The sequence below is a fragment of the Pinus tabuliformis genome, chromosome 6 (assembly GCF_031772625.1).
Source record: "Pinus tabuliformis cultivar Carrire ecotype Pingquan chromosome 6, CPIR1, whole genome shotgun sequence".
Taxonomy (NCBI): Eukaryota; Viridiplantae; Streptophyta; class Pinopsida; order Pinales; family Pinaceae; genus Pinus; species Pinus tabuliformis.
In genome coordinates this window covers 2,078,737,529-2,078,759,691 of record NC_142292.1, presented here as the reverse complement: position 1 = coordinate 2,078,759,691, position 22,163 = coordinate 2,078,737,529, and the positions used below count along the sequence as shown (strand labels likewise).

The 22,163-nt window shown below is 38.0% G+C and overlaps 1 protein-coding gene across 1 annotated transcript in view; it reads left to right on the top strand.

Annotated features, from left to right (window-relative positions):
- The window catches only part of LOC149267565 (putative 3,4-dihydroxy-2-butanone kinase), a 376,959-nt gene that overhangs the window by 141,034 nt on the left and 213,762 nt on the right, over positions 1-22,163 (top strand). The window contains exons 5-10 of the mRNA XM_089433400.1: positions 2,760-2,872; positions 3,162-3,209; positions 3,867-3,938; positions 4,111-4,200; positions 16,607-16,780; positions 17,321-17,404. Of these exons, the coding sequence (XP_089289526.1) occupies positions 2,760-2,872; positions 3,162-3,209; positions 3,867-3,938; positions 4,111-4,200; positions 16,607-16,780; positions 17,321-17,404 (581 nt within the window). The remainder of the gene's footprint in view (positions 1-2,759; positions 2,873-3,161; positions 3,210-3,866; positions 3,939-4,110; positions 4,201-16,606; positions 16,781-17,320; positions 17,405-22,163) is intronic.

Sequence of the window (22,163 nt, the reverse complement as noted above, 5' to 3'; positions counted from 1 at the left end):
ATAGCTTCTTTATATAGAAAATGAGAGAAGAAAACCTCTCCAAGTGGAAATAATGGTTAGTTGGCTTGATCCTCATCAGAATAATCTCATCTGTTGATCTTCCTTTGAAAATAACTTGATCCCCACAATTGATTTTTTATTTTTGAGGAAAAATTCGAATTGCTCTTAAAAACCCTTTTTTATTAATCCAAAAAATAATATTTTGGAGGAGTATCTTCAAAAAATTCACTGACTTAACCACCAAGGTCCAAGGGGTCAAATTTTCTAAAAAAGTCATTTTTCCCATGGTGGGAGACCTCCAAAAATTAGTTGTTTTTTGACCCACAAATTTTTGCTTACTTTCGACTTGGAGAGAATTTAATTTCTATTATTTTTTGACTCAAAATTAACTGATTTTTTGGCTTAGGACTTTTATTTAATTTTGCTAGAAAAATTTATTAATTGATTTTAGAGGGAATTAATTATTTTTCCACTCTCAAATACTTTAGCCATGGTGTCTAACTATGAGCAACCATGCACTAAACTATTTTTTACATCAAGATATTACAGATTAATTCAAACCTTAGAAGGGGAAATACACATTTAGACACACACCCTCAAAACACTACTCAATTCCGCGACATAATATGATCTAGTATGAAAAAATACACAGACTCGATAAACACTATGACTCACCTAAGACCTTGTCATTGAATTCCACCCTAGCTTTGGGGTTATAACTGGGAGAAAAAATCTGCCGATTATTTGTGTTTACAAGCACATAATTCGGGGAGGTTAAAAAATTCCCTAGAATGAACTTAGTAAGTGGTTTCCCATGGGTTAGTCTCTATCTAGGAAAAGTGTCCAAAATAATTATTTTCCTAAGTGTGACTTTATAAAGTGAAAGTGACTTTATGAGTGGTAAAGTCAATGTTAAATTATAAAGTGAAAAGTGACTTTAGACAGAAAGTGCAATGTGGGTAATTTATTTAATGGGTGAGTTAAAAAGCAGAAAGTGAGAATTAAATGCACATTTATTCTCATCCCTTGATCTAAATGAATATGAGCCATTAGATCTTAGGGTTGCCCAAAAGTAATTTAGGGAAACGAAAGGGGGAAAAGAAAAGAGAGATTGCATTCATTCTTCATGAGCAGATTGGAGAAAGGAGGCTAAGAGCTGGAGAAAAGTTCTGAAAGAGAAATTTGTTGCAGCAAGCTGAAAGAGTGATTTCTGGGCAAAGTTGGGCATGGAAATCAAGGCATAGAAGACAACAGAAGGTACAGGACAAACAACATTTAATGCTGTGAGATGCACGTTGTTCGAGAGAGGTTTTTGAGTTTTTTTGGAAAATCCGTACAGTTCGTACAACGGTACAAAAATCTGTACATTCAGTACGAAATCCGTACAGTATAGTCAATATCCGTACAGTACATATTTTCAGCTTCAAGTGGGCATGAAAATTGAGGCAAAGTGGGCATGGTTTTGAAGGAGTTTTGCGATGAAGAGATAAGTTGTATTTTGCTGTTTTGTTTTGTCTGCAAATGTATTTTTCATGAACTTGAAAGATAAATAAATTTGAAGAGCTCTCTAATAGGTTTTCCCTAGAGAAGATTGAAGGGGTTTTGCCTGGGTCGAAGTTGACCAAAGATCTGTGTTGCTGGTCTGTTTATGTCCATATTTATTTTCAGCATGTGTTGACAATCTCATGTGTTTTAATATGAAAATTTCATTTCCATAATTCTATATGTTGAATGTATATTTATGGGAAAGGGCATTTAACTAAATGGGAGTGATAAGGTGAAATTAAAACCGGGCTGAGATTGCAGGAAACTTTTTTTGTTATTAAATTTCAACATGGAATCCCTAGACAAAAATCATAGGTTTACCTAGGTGTTATTACGTGGCTTAATAGTCATACTAGCATCATTTACAACAAATTTTGCAGAAATTGGGTTTACAATAAAGAAACTGGAAGCTGAATGATGATAATGATCCTTGAAAAATTTGTCTGCTGCTTTGCACTCTGCTTCTTGGACTGTTGACAAAGTGTAGTCAACAGGGCCATCACGAAATTGTTGAGCTTATACTTTTTTTGTGTTTTGGTGAGCTTAGACTAATGAAAATATGTATGTGCACTGAACTTGAATATGTAAGAGAGCAGATGAAGCATAATTAATTAGAGTATGGAGGATGACAGCCTTAATAATGTATGACAACAGTTTACTTATATACATACTGAAATTACTAGATTGAGGTTTGAGGCCCTCATGGCTAGTAATAGCTCTTTACAATGATGGAAATTGCCTGTATACAACCATTGGAGGCAACAACCCACCAATTTATCGTGACCACATGAGGAACCTATGAAAAAATTCAATTTTTTTTGACAACATTAGCTTTGATTAGAATCAATGAGACAAAAGCCACTTTAGTACCCCAATTTTGATCCTTCAAATATATTCGATCAGATTATGTACAAATTGTAATGTTGTGGGTTAGTTTGGTGGGTTTTGAGCCATGTGGGCTTAGTTGATAATGTACCTAGAGTGGAGCCGAAGTCCGAGGCCCGAGTAGCAAACAATGAAATTCATATACTTAGACTTGGTTACTTATGTTCAAGTCGCTTATTTCCTAGTCACCAATTGTTGCAAGACATTTATTGCTGGCTTTTCATTTCAAAAGATTCTAGCAATAAACTTGGATTCTCAATTAGTAGCTGATTCAAATCTGAGGAATTGACCAAAAGTATATTTTATCTTTGTCATTTCTTGATGCACAGGAGGTGGAAGTGGGCATGAGCCAGCACATGCTGGATATGTGGGTGAGGGGATGTTAACGGCAGCAATTTGTGGAGATGTCTTCACTTCTCCTCCTGTGAATTCTATTTTAGCTGTGAGCATCCTTTTAATTTTTAGTAGGACAATTTTTCAAATTTAACATAATCTAAAAAATGTATTGGAACATTGCTTTACGATTTTGAGTTGCATTTTCAATTTTGCCAGTTTTTGTTTTCCTTATGCAAACTACTGGAAATTTCAAATCCATTGTCTTTTCTTCCATCACATCTTTTACTCGTATGAAGCATGGCTGTTACTTTAGCTTGAGTTGTAGGAAACATTGAGTCTCGTGTGATTGGTTGCTTTTGAAAACTGATTGTTTTATTGTTGTTGGATTTCTTCAGGGAATTCGAGCTGTAACTGGGCCTCAAGGTTGTCTATTAATAGTAAAGGTATAAGCTATACCATATTCATTGTATATGAGATTGAAGTCATTTGCTTTTACTAGTAACGAGTGATATTCAAAGGAAAGTTGTGCATTGGGTGGCATGATATGCTGACGACCTCCTCATTGGGATAACTGAAACTACTCGTTCCACTTTGCCTTGCTCATCTTTTACATGACTTGAGATGGGTTTTTCTGTTATTTTGATCTGTTTTCCTAATTTCTTGTGTGTATTCTGCTCTTGAACTTATTGCATATTGAGGCACCCAACGCATTGTAGTTTGGCTTGGCACTATTTTTACTTGTGTTTAAAACTTGTCGCTGTATGTTGCACTTTGAAGGCTTGCTTTTGCTTCCAACTACTTATGCAAGCCTTTATTCGTTTGCAGTCCTCGTTTTTATGAATTCATGTATATTATTTTGATAGAAATAATCAATAGCTTGTATTAAGCTTTTTATTGAATACATTTTGTCACAAGTATATTTTGGTGCTGGCAATGGTTAGCTGTTTAGGACATGAATCCTTTGTAATAGTCAAGGAAGATGATCAAATAGGATGATTCTTGATGTTTTCTAACTGTTTAAAGGATGGATTGTGTGATTACCAATCCACATTTATTTTGAGTTCTGTTATTGGTTTATAGTTTAACTTGCCTGTTAACAGAATTATACAGGTGATAGGTTGAACTTTGGTCTGGCAGCTGAGCAAGCAAAGTCTGAAGGATACAAAGTTGAGGTATACTGTTTATTGTATTCTATATGTTTGACATCATACTGATTCAAGAATCTTCCAAACTATTCTTGAATCTCAATATCCCTGGTTAATTCCAGCAAAGTGTGCAGCATTATAGTCTGGACTCTGAACATCAGAACCATGGATTGTAATTATCCCCTTTTTTGAATTGTAGACGGTTATTGTTGGAGATGACTGTGCTCTTCCTCCTCCTCGGGGCATAACTGGACGCAGAGGTCTAGCAGGCACTGTTCTTGTAGAGAAGGTACACATTGCTTTGCACTATATTGATCCTTGTGTGTTTCTGCTTCAATAAGTAAATAATTTGAAGTTATCTAGATTCTAGACATTAGTTTCGATGGGAACAAACAGTACATTTCTAGTGGTACTTTTAATGACTGAAAATTTAGTGGCAGCATGGCATTGCTTAATCAGTTCTTGAATGTATCTTGGCATTTATGGATATTCTCTGTTATTTCCTGCTTTAATGCCTCATGGTTCTTTGCAATTCCCTATTTCATAAATTCATGGTTCTGCTTATATTAAGTGATATTTAGTGTTATTTTTTGCTTTAATGCCTCATTGTTCTGTGTAATTTCCTGCTTTAGAATATCATGGCTGCGTAAATTCTTTCTCAAGTTCTTCTTTCTCTTTTATAATCTGCTTGCATTGACCCTCCAATTTTTCCTATCTGGCATTATTGTTTGCTGTATTCGCCATCGTCAATATTTTTGTAGGATGCATCTCCCAGGGTGGGGGGCCTGCCCGCCACATTTTCCATGCTCCTGGAACAAAGCCGGGGGTGGTGTAGAAGAACCTGCCCGCCACATTTCCCATGCTCTTGGGACAGGGGTTGCTTAGGGAAACATTTCCTGACATCCCCGTTTTGGCAAAACATGGGGAATTGCAGGGGGAAATGTTTCTCTAGTGTGGAGGATGTCAGGAAATGTTCCCCCGAGAAAGGAATTCCCTCCACACCCCCCTCAAATTGTTGCCTATAAAGACTTGAAAAATGAAAAATAAAAAGCAATATATATATATATATATATATATATATATAACTTTCACTTTTATTTATCTTTTAATCACTTTCAATCCTTGATGCTCATTTATTTTCAATGTTCATTGTCCATTGTTAATTTTCAGTTTTAACTTTTGAGTCTTGACTCTAGACACTGATGACCCTAGATCGAGTCTTTGACTTGTCACTCTTTACTGTTTTCGAGTTTGAGTAATTTCAATTTTACTATTCCAGACATCAATACTTGCTATTTTTCTTTGTACTAAGATTTTAGAATGATGGATTTAAATCAATGTATTAGTATTTTGCTATTTCTCTTTCATATATGGTTTATGAATCAGTGTGTTGCTGCACAAACTAGGAGGCCTAGTAAATAGGCTAAAGCTAGAGGGCACACCAACACCTAGGGACAAAGGCACCATAGACTGTCCTCTTATCTTCTTGGATTTTCACCGACGGGACGAGTCCCAGTATCCCTCACTTGTGATAGCTTGTTAGGATAGGTTTAAAGTGAGGCAAGCTGACTCATTCAATGGAAAGATTCAATGAAATTGCGAGCTTTGGGAGAAGCTAGGAGGACTTCCCAAGAAAAACCCCTTGAAAGGAAGACTACCTAAGACCTAGGGTTGAGATATTTGACAAGATAAAAGTTCATCCAAGGTCTGGTAGACAAGAGAAAAGGCTATGATTGATATACTTGAAGAAGTACTTAAGCTCAAGCCTTCAAAGAATCCCAAGTTGAAGGATAGCGTCTAGGGTTCCCACTTGGCACGATGGCTAGGGCATCAATGATATTGAGATTTTACCGTGAGAATTGCCTCAAATCAGGAGAGATAGAGGAGACACTAGCACATAACACTATCTAAACAGTTTTGCAAAAGCTCCTTCCTAATGAAATTCACACCAAGCCCTAGGGAGGCCTCCTTATCCTTAAAGGGACGAAGAAAAGGAGGGAGAAAGAGGTGAAAAGAATGATGATTCGTTGAATTAAGAATGATCACCAAGGATTTAGGACCAATGCCTTGCTATTGGGAGAATTGGAGTACAAATGATCTTGATTTGGCAACCTCGCTCTTCAAGGAGACCTAGAGGCAACTTCAAGACTACTCTAGAAATGTACACTTTGTTGGAAATAATTAATGGAGTTTCAAAGGTGCGATATGCAAAATAGCCTCTAGGAACATTCACTCATTCATTTTCCATGAGTAACACATGGAAAATTTTCAGTAACTTTATTGTTCTAGCAAAATTTCATTAATCAGGCCACATTTAAGACTATGAAACAATATTCCATTCATTAGACATTTATTAGATAAAAAATATAGCATTAAAAGATGTAAGACAATGAAGAATATATCCGTCCACCAAAATGCCAAAAGAAGCTCCAAGAGATACCAAAATCTTTCCAAACATCAAAATGCATTTAATATGTCCAAATCAATCTCTATTTCAGCTAGCCGAAAATCCAAGTGATGATGAGTTCGAATGGGAGAGAGACTCCAATTTATACAAGCGCTTATAGTTCAAATTTCTAAAGAAGAAGCCCCTAAAATGTCCAATGAGGTAACAAACTGTTGGTTACAACCGAACCAAGATAGCTTTAACATTAATTATTATTTTTATTTCTCTTTTAGCCCATGTCATTAATGTGAAGTGCTCTCTAATGCTAGCGTTGAGGCCTCGTGTGCTGAGAATGAGGGTGAGGGCCTCAAAAGTGATGAATAGGAGGGGTATGCCCTCCAAATGTTGCAAAACATCTCCAAACACCAAGTTGGGCTTAATGGGTCTCATGGGTTCTCCAGATGGCTCAAGATCAAGTTGATGCTCCATCAATGAGGGCTAGAAGATGACACATACCTTCCCATGTCTCCCCGGGAAAGACAAAACCTCCTCTGGGCCTCAGATCAAAGACCAAGTGTTGGGTGCAATGTGTAGCCGGCTAGGCGATGTGGTCCAAATGCGATGTGGTGGTGCTGAAGAAACCCATGGTGTGAGAATCAATGCTTTGCATGGTTGGAGGCCCATAGCTGTCAACGCTCACCCTACAAGTGCCATTATGACCCTTTGGAGGGCTTGGATCCCGTATAGGGAGGCCAAGTCCAAGACAAAACCCATCTGAAATCATGTATATCTATTGTGTCTCCTCATCTTCCAATACAATAGTTTGTTAGCACAATTGAGTAAATAAGCTTGCTAATCAGGGGCAAAAGTGGACACTTCATAGTGGCATACCCCTCCAAATAGGCTTTGAACATGTACTAGTGTTACCTTCCTGGACAAGAGAGGTTAATGGAGGACCCTATTAGGTGGTTTCAACCTTTAAGGGAGTGACAAGTCCATGGTACATCCATCAAATGGCTAGGGTCAAGTGAAATAGTGATGGAATAGAGTGGGGGCAATAGGGGAGGCTCCAAGCCACATGCTATGGTTCAAGGGCAACTATGACGAGGAAAGTTCATATATTGGGTGTATGAATGTAGGAGGGAGCAATTGTGGTGCATGAGTTACCCTTACCTTTGTTTTTCCACCCTTCTTCGTATGCATTTTTCTTTTTTATTGATTTTCTTTATTTTATTGCTTGGGGCTCTAGGGGATGAGAGCATGATGTGTAAGATGTAGCAGTAATTAGCTCGTTAAGGTGGGGCAATTCATCGCCCACAAGGGGTTGGGACAATCATGGGTTCTTTAATGATGAGAGGGGCACTCACAGGGACCCTAGGAACTAGGGTGATGGACATAATGATAAGGGGTAGAGCTCGTGTTTGGCTTTTGTCCATGTGCTAAATTCTATTGTTCCGACCATATTTTGCATTTTGTGGTACATTTCCTATTGTGTGTAGCCATATTATGCCTTTTCCTTTCTTCTTTGAAGTTTGGACAATCCCTTCCCAATCTTAACTATTTGAGGAGAGCTCTCAGATCTAAGGTTGAGGGCGACTATATCAGGTGAGTCAATATTATTAGGCTTGGTTATGATATGATCATCCCTATCGAAATGTTGTTCATTGATAATATCTTCCTCTTGTTATGGTCGTTCTTCATGATTTTGCAGGAAGTTATTTATCTCTGTCATTTTCAAAAGCAGGCCAATAGTCCAAATAGTTAGGAATAGAAGGTCGGTAAATGGTGTCAACTACACATCTCCCTCTTTTGGAAATATCATTATCTAAGTTGCACGATACATGGAAACAGGTATAGGTACAATACGTGACCCCCCAAATTTTGGAAACAGGGAAACACGATAGTTAGGACATTTAAGAAATGTTATGTGCAATCATAAATCATGCATGATACATTATTACATTATGATTACATTGTCCAATATCATTGCATAAACTATAAGTCTATCAATTATACATGATGACGAAGCATACTAACATCACATTACAGTTTACTTGTGAATGGTCATATAATGAAAGTAGTAATATCCAAAAACAACCTTGATAAACGAGTTGGAACTACAGTGCTACATCAACAATTATCAAACTGTGGACAATGAAAAAGTTATTGAATTGTTCAAACACTGATGAAAAACACTACTGCAGACTACACTGACATACAGATCATAAACCGAAATAGATATGAGACAAACACACAAGGGACACCGTTATTTTTGGACAACACGTCCCTAGAAAAACCCAATGCGGGAAAACCGGTGCAACAGATAGAGGGTTTGTATTATTAAGTAGTAGTTCAGAATACAACTTTGGATGCCCTCTTGGCAATCCAGTTATAGAGATAAAATATATTGGCAGAAATCTAAGTGAGATTACCTCCCTTCACCCAGCAAAATCCCTCTTATCCGGCAACTGAATTGACTATTCCTGGCTACAACTGCGCTGCCCCTTTGCAGTCGCTGCATGGGCCTGCATGGAGCACTCTGAGACTTTGCGTCAGCTCTGCGCTAACCTCCTCTGCCTCCTGGAGCTCTGACGTCAGCCTTCTCTACTGATCTTGCTGCTCCTTAGCTGAATTTAGACTTCTACAGGAGGACAACTCTTCCCTTGCATAGGCACTGCGTCAAGCAATGTGTGGGCCCTCGTGGCCAAGCATCAACCTCCCTTGGTCTGCGTTGCCTCCTTTGGTGTATCTCTTCCTCTCTTTGCTGAGTATTCGGCGTCTTGGAGAAGATCCTTCCACCCCAACTATCCCTGCCCCTCTGCTGCAACTCAGATCACTTGTTCGACTTTCTCAGCAAACCACACCCCAGAAAAAATCGAATTCACTGATCAATAGTGGTGTATCTCCAACTGACCCTTGGGCCTTTTCTTATACTTTTCCTGTTGATGAATCAACCATTGAGATTAAGTCCCTAATCAACGGCTAAGATTAAAATAGACTTGTTCCTCGTCACTTAGAAGTTTCTCACTCATATTCTTATTAATACCCATTAATATTTTTATTTTCAGAAGTGTAGACTTAGGAACCCATTAAAAATATTAATTATTTTAATAACTCCTCATCTGGGTGGAATTTCTCCAAACGATTTCTGGGTCTTGGAGATCTCATGTGTTCTAGCCCTTCAACAAAATTTTGGAGTTAGAGCACGTCGGATGCTACCCAAAATCAACACTCCCTATTAGTGAGGAATTTGCTCTAGCAATACTTCTTAATAGAAGTATTACATTGATCCACTGCATCGGTCCTTTGTGCTCGATATCCTGGATGAGTAGGAAGCAAAAGACGGTTGCTTTGAGCACCGTTGAGACCGAATACATAGCTATGAGTATGATCTCGTGTGACGCTGCCTAGTTGTGGAAGCTCTTTAGTGAGCTGTGTTAGACCCTGCCGCCTACATCTACCTACAACTCAGTGAGAAAAGCCTTCAACCCCACAAGGTGCGGTTGGTGGCAGGGAACTCAGAGAAGGGGCTGTCACACTAATCACGACTCTCTCCGTTTGAGCTATCTCCTATGTAGCTAAGGGAGGTGGTCCCTAATGAAAAGTTAAGTTAAAAGACGTGAGTTTCTAGGAGAGTGTTATAGTGAAAATGGATTACTTTTAAGGATTTATGAGCAAATATGAAGTGAGCAACTTGAAATAACAATGCCAATCATTAATATGATTAAAAACCATAAAACCAGTGCCTTATAAGGAATTTTCTTAACAATTTAAAGATATATTTGCTCAAAGTAAAATGCAATGCTCTTAAAAGAGAAAATAAAGTAACCTTGAAATGTAAATAAGAATTGTTAGCGCAAGATATGTAAGATACAAAATGCTTTTGAGATAATCAACTTTATAAATCAAAACATGTGAAACATATCTTGCCAAAACCCAAAAATTAGTAATTAACTTGGAAATGTAAAAGAAAGGAAGTGCTAAACCAAGACATCAATACGGAATTGGACTTGAAACATGAAAATAAAACACTTGTTTGAAATGATTACAATACTTGCTTTTGGAAAAGACTTTGCATATGAAAACTCAAACCATCAAGAGACAAATAAAGTAAATGTAATGAAAAGTGTTCTTGGTTCATTTTATTAATTAGCTTTACAACAAGATTATGTTGGACATGGATTGTCATTGATGTCAGTATGGCAATATTCAAGGAGTAGACAGAGCCACCAGAGGAGTAGATGGAGACGAGAGAAGCAGACAGAGTTATAATATCTCCACTTATCGTAGGCCGCCCTGGGTGAGATTCAAAATGCATAGGAAAGTGAGAGAGCTCTCCTCAATGTTCATGTTCATAACAAGAAAGTTGTGCTTGGTGCGCTTACATATGGGAAATGCGACCAGTTTTCGATGGATATTATGTTTTCTAAACCTTTCAAGCTTTCACACAGTTGCACCACAAGAAGCGTCTTCTTCATTGGTTATACCACAATTGTAGAAGAAACAGATGGTGGAATGGGAGGATATGATGACTCAGACTTTGATTCTGATGATGAACGACAAGCTCAGGCTCTGATGCATCGTGGTAAGGAAAATGGCCAAAGAGAAGCGAGGCTTGCCAAGCCTGAGTTAATGAAAGATGGTGCGAAACAAGTGAAGCCTGAACCTGTGATAATTGATAAAGCAGCTGCAAAGGCTAAGCCGGGGGAAAGAAAATCACTTCCTGGCAAGAAACTGGTGGAAAAAGAAGAATTCACTGATGATGAATGTGAGCCATCGGATCAAAGAGCAGCGGATCCAACGGTCATCGCACGTGAAAGATGCGCGAACGATAATGCGCGGGAGACGTACAGGTAGGCGGTAAGCGGTATTCCCCGCACCGCCTTTGGGCCCAAGGCGGTTTCCGTATATGGCCGCGCGATCCAGTTAATGCGTGACACGTGGTTGAAGTGACGGGCGCGAAACCGCCGCGATTGTGCGTTAACGCGTGAGCACTTAACAAAAGCGGGAGGCGCGATCACCGTTAGATCAAGCGGTGAATGTAATCAACGGTGGGAAAGAGAACGACGTTTAATCGTGCGGTAAACATAGCGGAGACCGTCGGATCGTGGGCGATCGACGGTGGAGATCAAGGCGGGGTTAATTAACTTGGTTGTACTGCTAGAATAGTTGAGGCGCTATTGTTAAACCCTTTCTCAAAAAATGTATTGAAGCATTGGATGATATGAATACCGTGTGACCACTATTCAACCTAATTGCTATCCATCTCGAATCCGAAGTTTTCTGCTGCGACCGTTTAGAAATTTGGGCTTATATCTTTTATTATCAGAAGTCTTTCAAAGGTAGAAAATAGAGACATGTCCGTCGTTTATTAAATTCCTCGGAAGGACAAATAGAAGACAAAGATAGTAATGAGAAGAATTGGTCACAGAGATCAAGGAGGGAAGCTGAAAGATCAAGCAAGGCAGAGGAATCTACAGCATCCAAGGAGGAAGCCAAAAAGGTGGTGGAAAGTGGAAACGATCAGTTAGAGGTGCCTGAAACACATAAAAACAGAAACACAAGGTGAAGTGTTGCGAGTGTATGCATAATCTGTAAGAGAGGAAGTCGAAGAACAAGCAAGAGGCAGGAGAGACCAGAGAAGCAGGAGAACTGGAGAAAGGCAGAAGCTCAACAGGGTTGGGTGCAGAAAACTGCAGCAAAACAATTGATGCTAAGATTGGGTTGGAGCCCAAGAGGTTGGAGCCTCAGAACTGAACAAGACTAAAGTCATTAGGGGTAGGTGCTCCTAAGTGCAGAACCACTGCAAAACAGAGTTGGTGCTCTGGAGGTTGGAGCCTCACTGAAGTCCAAGTTGGAGCTTGGCAACTATCCACAGTCAGATATATATTTATATTGCATTTATTTCATTGTACTGTCTTGAGCTTTTAATAAAAGCATTTATTCCAACTACTGGTTTCTGTGTTCTATGTATACATTTACATATCTATATATGCATTTGGCAATCACTAGAATAAAAATTGTAAAAAATATTGATTCATCCCCCCTCTCAGTATTTCCAACAGATTACAATTTAACTATTCAATCCTCAGACCTCACCCTCGCCCAATGATATGGATCTCACAATGAGGAGTCAATAGAGTAGAGGATCCCTAAGATGCCTACTTCAACCAACTTATGTTGGAGGTAAAATTTTAATGAGGCTTGGGGCCTCCCTACACTAAAATGCCTAGATGAGATGCAAATTGTGTTAATTCCCCAAATTAAAATAATGATACATGCAAATGCTTCAAAGAGATTGATTTGCAATGCTTGAAAATGAAATTGTGTTCAACATAAGTTGCAATTAGAACTTCAATTGGAGGAATAAAATTAGCTTACAAGTGTTGCATGTGTTTCATCAATGAATTAAAATGATACAAGTAATTTGCTTGAAAGTAAAATTTGTTTCAAATAGACAATGACAATAAATTGCTCCAATATTCAAGATAACAATGTAGCATAAAATTGAAGCATGTATTCAAGTGCTCATGAAACAATTTACCAAGATAAATGGGAACGAATCAAAGTTTGTTAAGAATATAAAATGCTTGCATGTAAAGGATGGATTGCCCAAAGTAAAGTGTAAGCTTGTATCTCCAAGCAACAATGAGAAAGAAAATGCAAAGCTCAAATGAAACTGTAACAAACTTTAACTTAATGAAATGTGATAGTGAGGTTGTGTTAATTACCAATTAAAGCATGCATGTAAGTGAATGAAGTATGAAAGCTTAAACCATGCAAATGTCAATCCACCCAAGAGAAGGTTTCCCCTAAATGGGGAGATAGGATACCATGGGAGAAATCCCAAGCTCCCACAAGCGAGTTAGATCTTTTATTAATATTACAATGAGAAGAGGGCCCTTCAAAGTTCTCAACTATATTTCAAGGAGAGTCCTCACAAAAATTCCTTGAAACTTGGACACTAGACCTCCTTTCTTGAGAAAGTAGTGACAAGATCTCACAAAACTAATGCAAGGGAAACAAGGTGTGAGTTTCCTCCAAATGCCCAGGCTTAAAGAGAAAAATGGGCAGCCCTCTAGTGAACTCGACTTGGCCAAAATAAGCCTCAAAAGGGCTCATGACATCTTTGGAATTACGTTATTGTTGAGAAGAGTAGTCCTGAATATATACCATTCAGATGGTAGTCCTCCAATGGTAGTCCTCCAATTACTTTCCCAATAGATAGGAGATGTTCTTGATCTCGGTGGTCCTTAAGAAAGATGCTTGCATACTCTCATCTTTGCCCTTCTTAATTTCCTTCAGCTTATTTCTAAGAAACAAGACTTGATTTGCATCATTAACTTTAAATAAACTCACCAGTCTATCGTAGATTTCCTTGGAGGTGTTCAGCTCAGAAACATAGGCCACCAAGCACTTGTCGATAGAGTCCCGAATGTTCTTCCTTTCTTTGAGTTCTCTCTTGGTCCATTTGTTCCTAGCAGCAGCGGATGCATTTGATGGAGGCTCAACAATCCCGCCTCTCACATGGTCCAACACTTCCTGATCTTCTAATGTTAGATCGAGAGACATCTTCCATCCGCGATAGTCGGACTTCTCACGGAGTTTGTCTTCAGCAGGGAAGTGTGTTGAGGACCCATGATTTTTTTTTTTTTTTTAAGATAGCCTTGCCAACCTTCTCTTCGGTGATTGCTCTTGCTCTTGCTTGGGCTTTGTCTTCATCTCAGCTCTGATACCATGATAAATTATGGTATGTTCTATGCTTAGAGCAGTTTACTTATTTTTCTTCTTATTAGCCACAGATTAGCAATCACATATACATTAAGTAAAGTGCAGATATAACATTAAATGATCAACAGAAAACAAGCCGAGACAAGAGACACAAGATGTGGTGGCTAGCTAGGGACAAACCCCAATGCGGGGAAAACCTTTGATCAAATCTTTTTTTATCTTCAATAGTTCAGCGGAGAGAAATAGTACAAAATCTGAATTCTATAATTTTATATCAGCAGCAGCAAACCCTAGATCAGCAAAGTCAAACTTGGTCAAACTAGCTAAAATTGACCTCTAAAATACTTGGTCAATTTCCGGTCAACTTGTCCTCGAATATCTTGAAGAAACAACCCTTGAACAACTTGAAAAGTTCAGTCAATTTGCAGATTTTTGAAGTCAACTTGCAGCACTAAACTAGGGTAGTAAATACTGGTCAATCCAGAGGTTAGATCACCTCAATTTTCGTGCCAAAAATTGTGGTTTGCCTAGGAGAGGCAACCACACCCAATCCACACTTCTGGAAGGTCAATGCTGGTCAAAGAGATGACTTGCTGCCCTAGCGTCCTTCTTTCTGCGTCTTCTTTGCCCTAGGACGTCTTCCTTTCAGCCACACCTGTTTAGGAGAGAGAGGCTCCTTTTATGCGTAGGAGAGAGAGAGAGAAGATGAGTGAATTGAATTGTCCAAATGAGGAGAATGCTCCTTGTATTTATATGCAAACGTTGAGGTTGAATAGACATGACTGTTGGGCTTTTGAGCCTACATAAGTTCGCTAGCCAACCTTGACAATTTGTTCATAATCAAAATAAATTCATATCTCCATAAATACTTATCGGAATCGGATGATCTTTAGATCAATCCTAGACCTCTCTATGAGAGGAATCTAGGAAAAATATCAGAAACCATAAATAAGGTGATCCACATGGAGTTTGGCCCTAGTTGCCAATTTTAACAGCTAACCACTGGGTTGGGACAAGGGAACATGAGTACAATCCAAGCCCATCCTTTCCGCCGAATCCCCCACTAATCCATATCGAAATGTGCGCAAGAAAACCAAGCATAAACACCCAACTATATAATGCAAAGCCATACCTTCAAGGTTGGAAGGCCCACCTTCAAAGAAATGATCATAATAGATGGGTGAGGGCACACAATGACCGGCTTAGGTGGCGGAGAATGGTGGCACATCGAGCTATTTGGTGGTTGCAAGGGGATACTGGCTTTCGGCTGAAGGCAAATCTAGGAGAAAATTTCTCCTATAGGGGTCACCCAATGGCTGTGAGTAACAGGTACTAAGGTAATTTTGGTACTCTGAGTATGAAAAATTAGTACCTACATGCCATATGAGTTTTCATAGTACCACTTTTTTATTTGTTACATAAGTTTTAATTAAAAATTCCCGTTCTGCAAGAAATTTTTAATTTTTAAAAAATCCTATAAAAACCTAATGCAATTCTGTGAGACTCAAGATAATGCCTAGCATGGTAATATACATTGACCCTAGACTTAGAAAACACACTCAAGGCCTAGTTATTAAGACACACTCCAACTTTGGAGGATGTGAGTGAAAAAACTCAATTAATTATTTATCGCTAAAAATAAAAAATAATTAATTAATTGAAAAAAGCACTTTGGAGAGACCTCCTGAGTAATTATGTCCCAAGAGGCTAAGTCTTTTGCATATGTTTATCGTGCTAGTGACATTTTTACAACTCCCCCATGGGGGTACAGAAATTTCAAAGAAAAAAAGAGAGTAGAGAAGAAGAAGGTGCAAAATTTGCCCTGCTGGACTTCTGGATTTGAAATTTTGGCTGGTGCCTTGTCCAACTTGATGTTTCTTCCTCCTTTATTTGCTAGGTACAACTGAGCAGGTTACATCCACTATGATTGGAAAAGCATGACTCTGAATTGAGAAGTAATTAGCTGTGACCTTGGGCTAATTAGTTGTGTTGCCACTGAGGTTGCCTGGTGCAGATCTGTGCGATAACAAGTCTGAGTGCCACTAGCACCAGGGACATTGACCAAAGAATCTCCATGAATACTTTCATCCCCATAGTTTTACTTTTATTCTTAATTGATTGTTATTTATTGTGGACTCTCATTCTTTCTGTGGACTCTCATTCTTTCTTTTCTGATTTAACATAAGATGTTCTTCTTAGTGCCATTGACTTATTTTTGTCATTCATGGACGTTAATATAATTTCTTTTCTAAAGCATACATGGAATTAAATTGCATTTATTATTCTTAGTGTGATATAGAGAAGACCCTCTAAAATATCGAATCCTGTTTTCAATCTCTCTTTTTAGAACAATGTTCTTGTTGGTGACAATGCAACCTTTAGATTGATGTCTCTAAGAGGGCAATGTATAACTACATATGCCCTTATGTATGTGAAAAATTTGTGTTTACATGTAACCCCCAATCAACTTGTTGGAGAAAATCAGAAGATGGAGGTTTGTTTTCTTTTTATTTTTGTCAATGTTTCAAAAATATTGTTATGGGAAAACAAATGTTTTAAACAGGTTAGTAATTGGCAGATTGCAGGAGCAGCAGCAGCAGCTGGTCTTTGTCTTGTAGATGTTGCTGCAGAGGCAAGTCATGCAGCTGCAATGGTTGGCACAATGGGAGTCGCTTTGTCTGTTTGTACTATTCCCGGTCAGGTTACCTCGGATAGGCTAGGTCCAGGGAAGATGGAACTAGGCCTTGGAATTGTAAGTCATGCTCATTCACATTGTATAACATATTCACATTTATGTTCATCAGAACCAGATTTGCCTCATTTGAAATATTCATTATTATAATTATTTATTATTATCATAATCATTTCTTTTGTTGGCTTGACTTATGGGGGATTTGAACATTGAATCACATGTTTTGCATTATACTTCATAACACGGCAATCTCCAATTGATCTGCTCCGCGTAGGCTATTATTATCATTATCATCATCATTATTATATTTTTAAATTCATTGTGTGGATGTGTACTAGTTTTGGTTAGTCACCTAATTGTAGACTTGTAGATTTGAAATTTGCACAGCACAAGCACATATTCATAGTAGTTTTGATTACACCTATATTTGGAAATTGAAATACCGATAAATTACATGAGCATGAGTAACACTTATATTGTTCCAAGTCTGCCCTTGTGGCAGTTCCGTTTTAGCATCTGAGGGAAACATTTTCAATTAGCATCTAAAGGTTACATCCCCAACCCAAGCTAACTAGTTGAACATCATATCTGTGTTTGCAGCATGGGGAACCTGGAGCTGCTGTGGCTGATTTGCAACCAGTTGATGTAATGGTGTCTCATATTCTCAAACAGATTTTGTCAACGGTATGTATGGTGCCTTTCCCATAATTTCAGACTTGGTCATATACCAGTTGCACATGAAGATCCAATTAAAAAAAGATATAAAAGATATGGCAGTTGAAAACTGTTTATATCTTTTCTGATTCTCTGCAAATCGTTTTCCTTTTCTGTTTGAGTTGGTGCACTGACTGTGTGAGTTCTGGGGCCTGGAATCTGATTCTTTGTTTCAACAAATCAGAAGAATTGAATGGCATCACAAAAAAAATACATGTAAGAAGACAAATGATTCATTTTGTGGAAAGGTCAGGCATGATAAACGTTCAAACAAAATCTCAGCATAAATGGTTGCCTTAGGGATTAAAGCATAATGTAATGACTGGTCCCTTGTTATCTTATGGGGTTTAGTGTGTATGTTAGTTCCATTGCTTGCCATCTAACAGTATTTAACATGTTTGGTTAGAATTCCAAAGTATTCCAGAATAATATATCGAGATAGACTAGGTGGCTTGCACGTGATCTTGTTGATTCACCAATAGGAGAAACACTGAAAGAAACAACAAAAAAAGCCATTCACAGAACTATTATAAGGTCACAGCGAAATAGCATTTGTATCAATAGCAGTACAAGCATGTACAAAAAAAGTAGTGCTGATCACATTATGTTACAATGTCGGCTTTATTCTCATGACAAAATTTGGTGGGGGCCCCTTGTGTTGATTTCTGTAGCATCGGATGTGCTCTAGCCTCGAGATTTTGCAGAGAGGCTAAGACATGCATTCTCCAAGACCCAGAAATCGTTAGGGAAAAGTCCACGTAGAGATGGTTTAATTAAAATAATTAATCATTTTTAATGTATTCCTAAGTCTCAACTTAGGAAATGTGATTAATTGAAGGGTATTAATTAAATCTGGTGCAAATCTTCTAGAAGAAGATGAGGATGAACTCCCAGTTAATTTTAACCTTTGATTATGTTTTAATCTTGGCCATTGGGGCTTCAACGAGAGATTATTAGAAGGAGCTTGATGGGCACTTGGAGACACACTGGGATAGTGAGATCTAGATATCGAATTTCTCAAGAGTAGCAACATTGAGTTGCCGGAGAGAGATCGAGTGACCTTGCAGTGAGGAGTAGGGATAGTAGACTAGAGGGGATTTTTCCAGTTCCAAAGAGTGCAAGGCATAGAAGACATCGAGAGGTTCAGAGACGCAGTGCAGTGTTTCAGAGGGAGTTCGTAATTTTGCTGGGAGAGTCAAGATCCTGTGCTAGAAGCCGGGGTGTGAGACCGAAGGGGTAGATAGTTGAAGTTCCAGTCAGCAGAAGATTAGAGTAGGGGGTGACATAGTTCCTAGAGGCTGTGATGCAGAGACTGCGCGAAGGTAGCGTGGGGCTAGCCTTCCAGAGCTTGATTAGTGTCGGATTGCTAGTGACAGTGTGAGAATATTTCTCATTACCTCTTTGCTAGTTTATTCTCTGTATCTGATTGCTAGTTTGGGCATCTAAAGATTTGTACTCAGATTACTACTACATAATAATTAAAAGTTAAAACCCTCAGCGGTTGCACCGGTTTTCCCACATTGAGTTTTTTCGGGTGTGAAAATTTGGTAGCCTCAAATTTCTTACTGCAGCAACTGATCACGTTTCTTCTATTTGTTAATTACTGAACAAAATTATTTACTATTTCAGCCTTCACCATTTAAATAAAATACGAAAACAAGAATCTGAACAAGAAAGAAATACACAACACATCTACACAATTATTTTTGGACAAATGTCCTCGGAAAAACCCAATGCAGGAAAATCGGTGCAATAGCGGAGGGTTTTATTATTATGCAGTAGTAATTCTAAATATAATCTCTAGATGCCCTGCTGGCTATCCAATACAGGGAATAGTATTGATAGAGAGATCAATGAGATTACCTCACACTATCACAGGAGACCTTGGCTGATCCAGCCACTGAATGACTGGCCCCTCGTTGCCTCTGCGTTGTCTCTGCATCAGCCCAGGGTCACATTGTCTAGGTTCTGCATCACTCCTCCCAACCTATGTCACATGGTTCGGGTTCGAGTTCGAGTTCGAAAACGATTAAGTTCTATTCGAATTCAAGTTTTATGATGAGGTTTGTATGAGGTTCGACATTAAATTCGACTATATATATTTTTCAATATATATATATATATATATACATAAATAAAATAAAAAAAAATTCAAAATCGATCAATAAACACATGAATACAAATTTTGATTAGTAAACATACATGAATAATTTAATCATTCTAACGTCTAGTTAAATGTAAACATACACGATAGTAGTTCGCAAATGCAAAAAGAAATGAGATAATTTTCAGTCTTCAAAATTTAAATGAATGTCTATAATGTCAAATACTAGTAATATTTTAAAAAATCACATAAGTAAAACATAATCAAAATTTAAACATACACATTACAATACAACTATATTAAGAACTCATTGTAGAACATCTTCAAATTTCAAAATTTAAAAAAGGAAGTCATAATGTACTCATTTTGTTATAATCCATAAAATTGTTCTAGGAAACTCAAAAACATAGATAATCTATGATTATGGCCTACTTGTAACATCAAAAAGCTCTAAATCATCATGAGAAAATGGCCTAGTAAAGCCACTAGACTAGTGATCATGATAATGTCATCAAAGTCATCAATACATGGAATTCCATCATTTGGCTCATCTAGTGAGTCACCATCAATGCTAATATAATAAGGAAGTCATAATGCCAAGTAGTTATAATCCATAAAATTGTTCTAGGAAATTCAAAAACATAGATAATCTATACTTATGGCCTACTTGTATCATCAAAAAGCTCTAAATCATCATGTGCAGATGGCCTAGTAAAGCCACTAGAATGGTGATCATCAAAGTCATCAATACATGGAATTCCATCATTTGGCTCATCTAGTGAGTCACCATCAATGCTAATATCATCTTCTTCTGGCATTGGATCATCATCAAACCATGGATGAGAGGAACTAGATGCATCTTTGGCCACACTACTCAAGGCCAACTTCAAATTACTGCAAACATAAACAAGGTCTTCCAACCTTGTAGACAATAATTTGTTTCTTTTCTTGGACTGAATATGGTTAAAGCTACTCTAGTTCCTTTCACAAGCAGAGGCACTTGATCCTTGGCTCAAAATACGAATTGCAAAACATTGCAATTCAGGAGTCTCTGATCCATAAAACTGCCACCATCTCCCTGGAGGAATATTGGGCCTATCTTGTCTTGCACTAGACCTTGCAAATATTCCCTCTTCTAGCTTGTATGCTCAGAGCTGCTCTCTAATTCTCATGGATTCTTCCAGATCAGGAACCAACTGTTCAACTACATCATAAAGGCCATTCATGACTTCTGCATCTTTTGTTCTTTCTATCCAAAAGAGTCTAGGATCCAAATAACAAGCTGGTGCATGTAAAGGGCTATGCAGCATCTTCCATCTTTCATCAATCATCTCCCATATTGCAATGTACTCATTTTCCTCATTATTAAAAGATTTTGCAATGGCTTCTTTAGCATGATCCATGCCCTCATAAACAAAACCCATGGAAGGGGTATCACTATCAACCATGTGAAGCATATCAACAATTGGTTCACATACTTTTAAGACCTTCTGAGCATTGTCCCAAAAAGCATTCCCTAAAATCACTTGTTCCAACTCCTTTCCTTTAGCTTCCTTTGAAAGAGGAGACTTTTCCCACTCATTGTTGCAAAAAACACCTCTTATACTTATTCTTCAACTAGTCTTTTGATAGTAATGTAATATGTGGCAAACCTAGTGTCACAAGGCCTGAGCAGCGCTCTATATGCTTTACTCCTGTACAAGGTCAATGTGAGTTGATGGTTAAATATGAAGTGAGAAATTTATTTCCCCTTCCGAACTATCTCGTTAATCCATGGAAACTTTGCCAAGTCATGTAACAATAAGTCAAGGCAATGAGCAACAGAAGGTGTCTAATATTTTTATTTTTGTATTTATCCATGATCCTATTTCCTACTCCTACCCAATTTGAAGCACTCTCAGTTATAACTTGGACCACATTTTCTTCTCCAACCTCAAGAATAACTTCCTCTAAAATCTTGAAAATAAATTCAGAGGTCTTCTTATTCCTTGATGCATCAACTACTTTAAAAAAAGTACCCCTTTAGGGCGATAAACCAACACATTAATTAGAGGTCTATGATTCATATCTGACCAACCATTCGGTAAAAGTGTGCACCCTGTTTCCTTCTAAGAGTCTTTGATCTTTTGCAATTTGTTTGTAACTATTTCTTTTGACCTCTTCAAAAGAGTGGTCCTTATAGTTTCAGAACTAGGAGGGACATATCCTTTACCAAAATCTGCCATCATCTTACATGCATTGATGAAGTAAGGGCTTCTTGCCACATTAAATGGAATTGCAGATTCAAAGAACATATCAGCTATAACATCATCAACTTCTTGTTTCTCCATGGGCTTCCAAAGAGAATTTAATGTAGCTGTCCCACTTGATTTACTGATCTTTGACTGAGATGAACTCCCAACACCAACCATGCTTGAAGAAGTGCGGAAAATGAGTTGTAATTCATTGTAATTTCTATCTTAACATATTGTCTTTTGTTTTCATTCACTTGCTTAGCCTTTTTTATATTTTCATAATTTTTCTAAAGTGTCTCCTTGAGCTCTGCAGACACATTCTTGCAACCATCAACACCACCTTCTTTGCCATTAGTGACAAAAAGTAAGTAGTCAAAGTTGAAAATAGTTA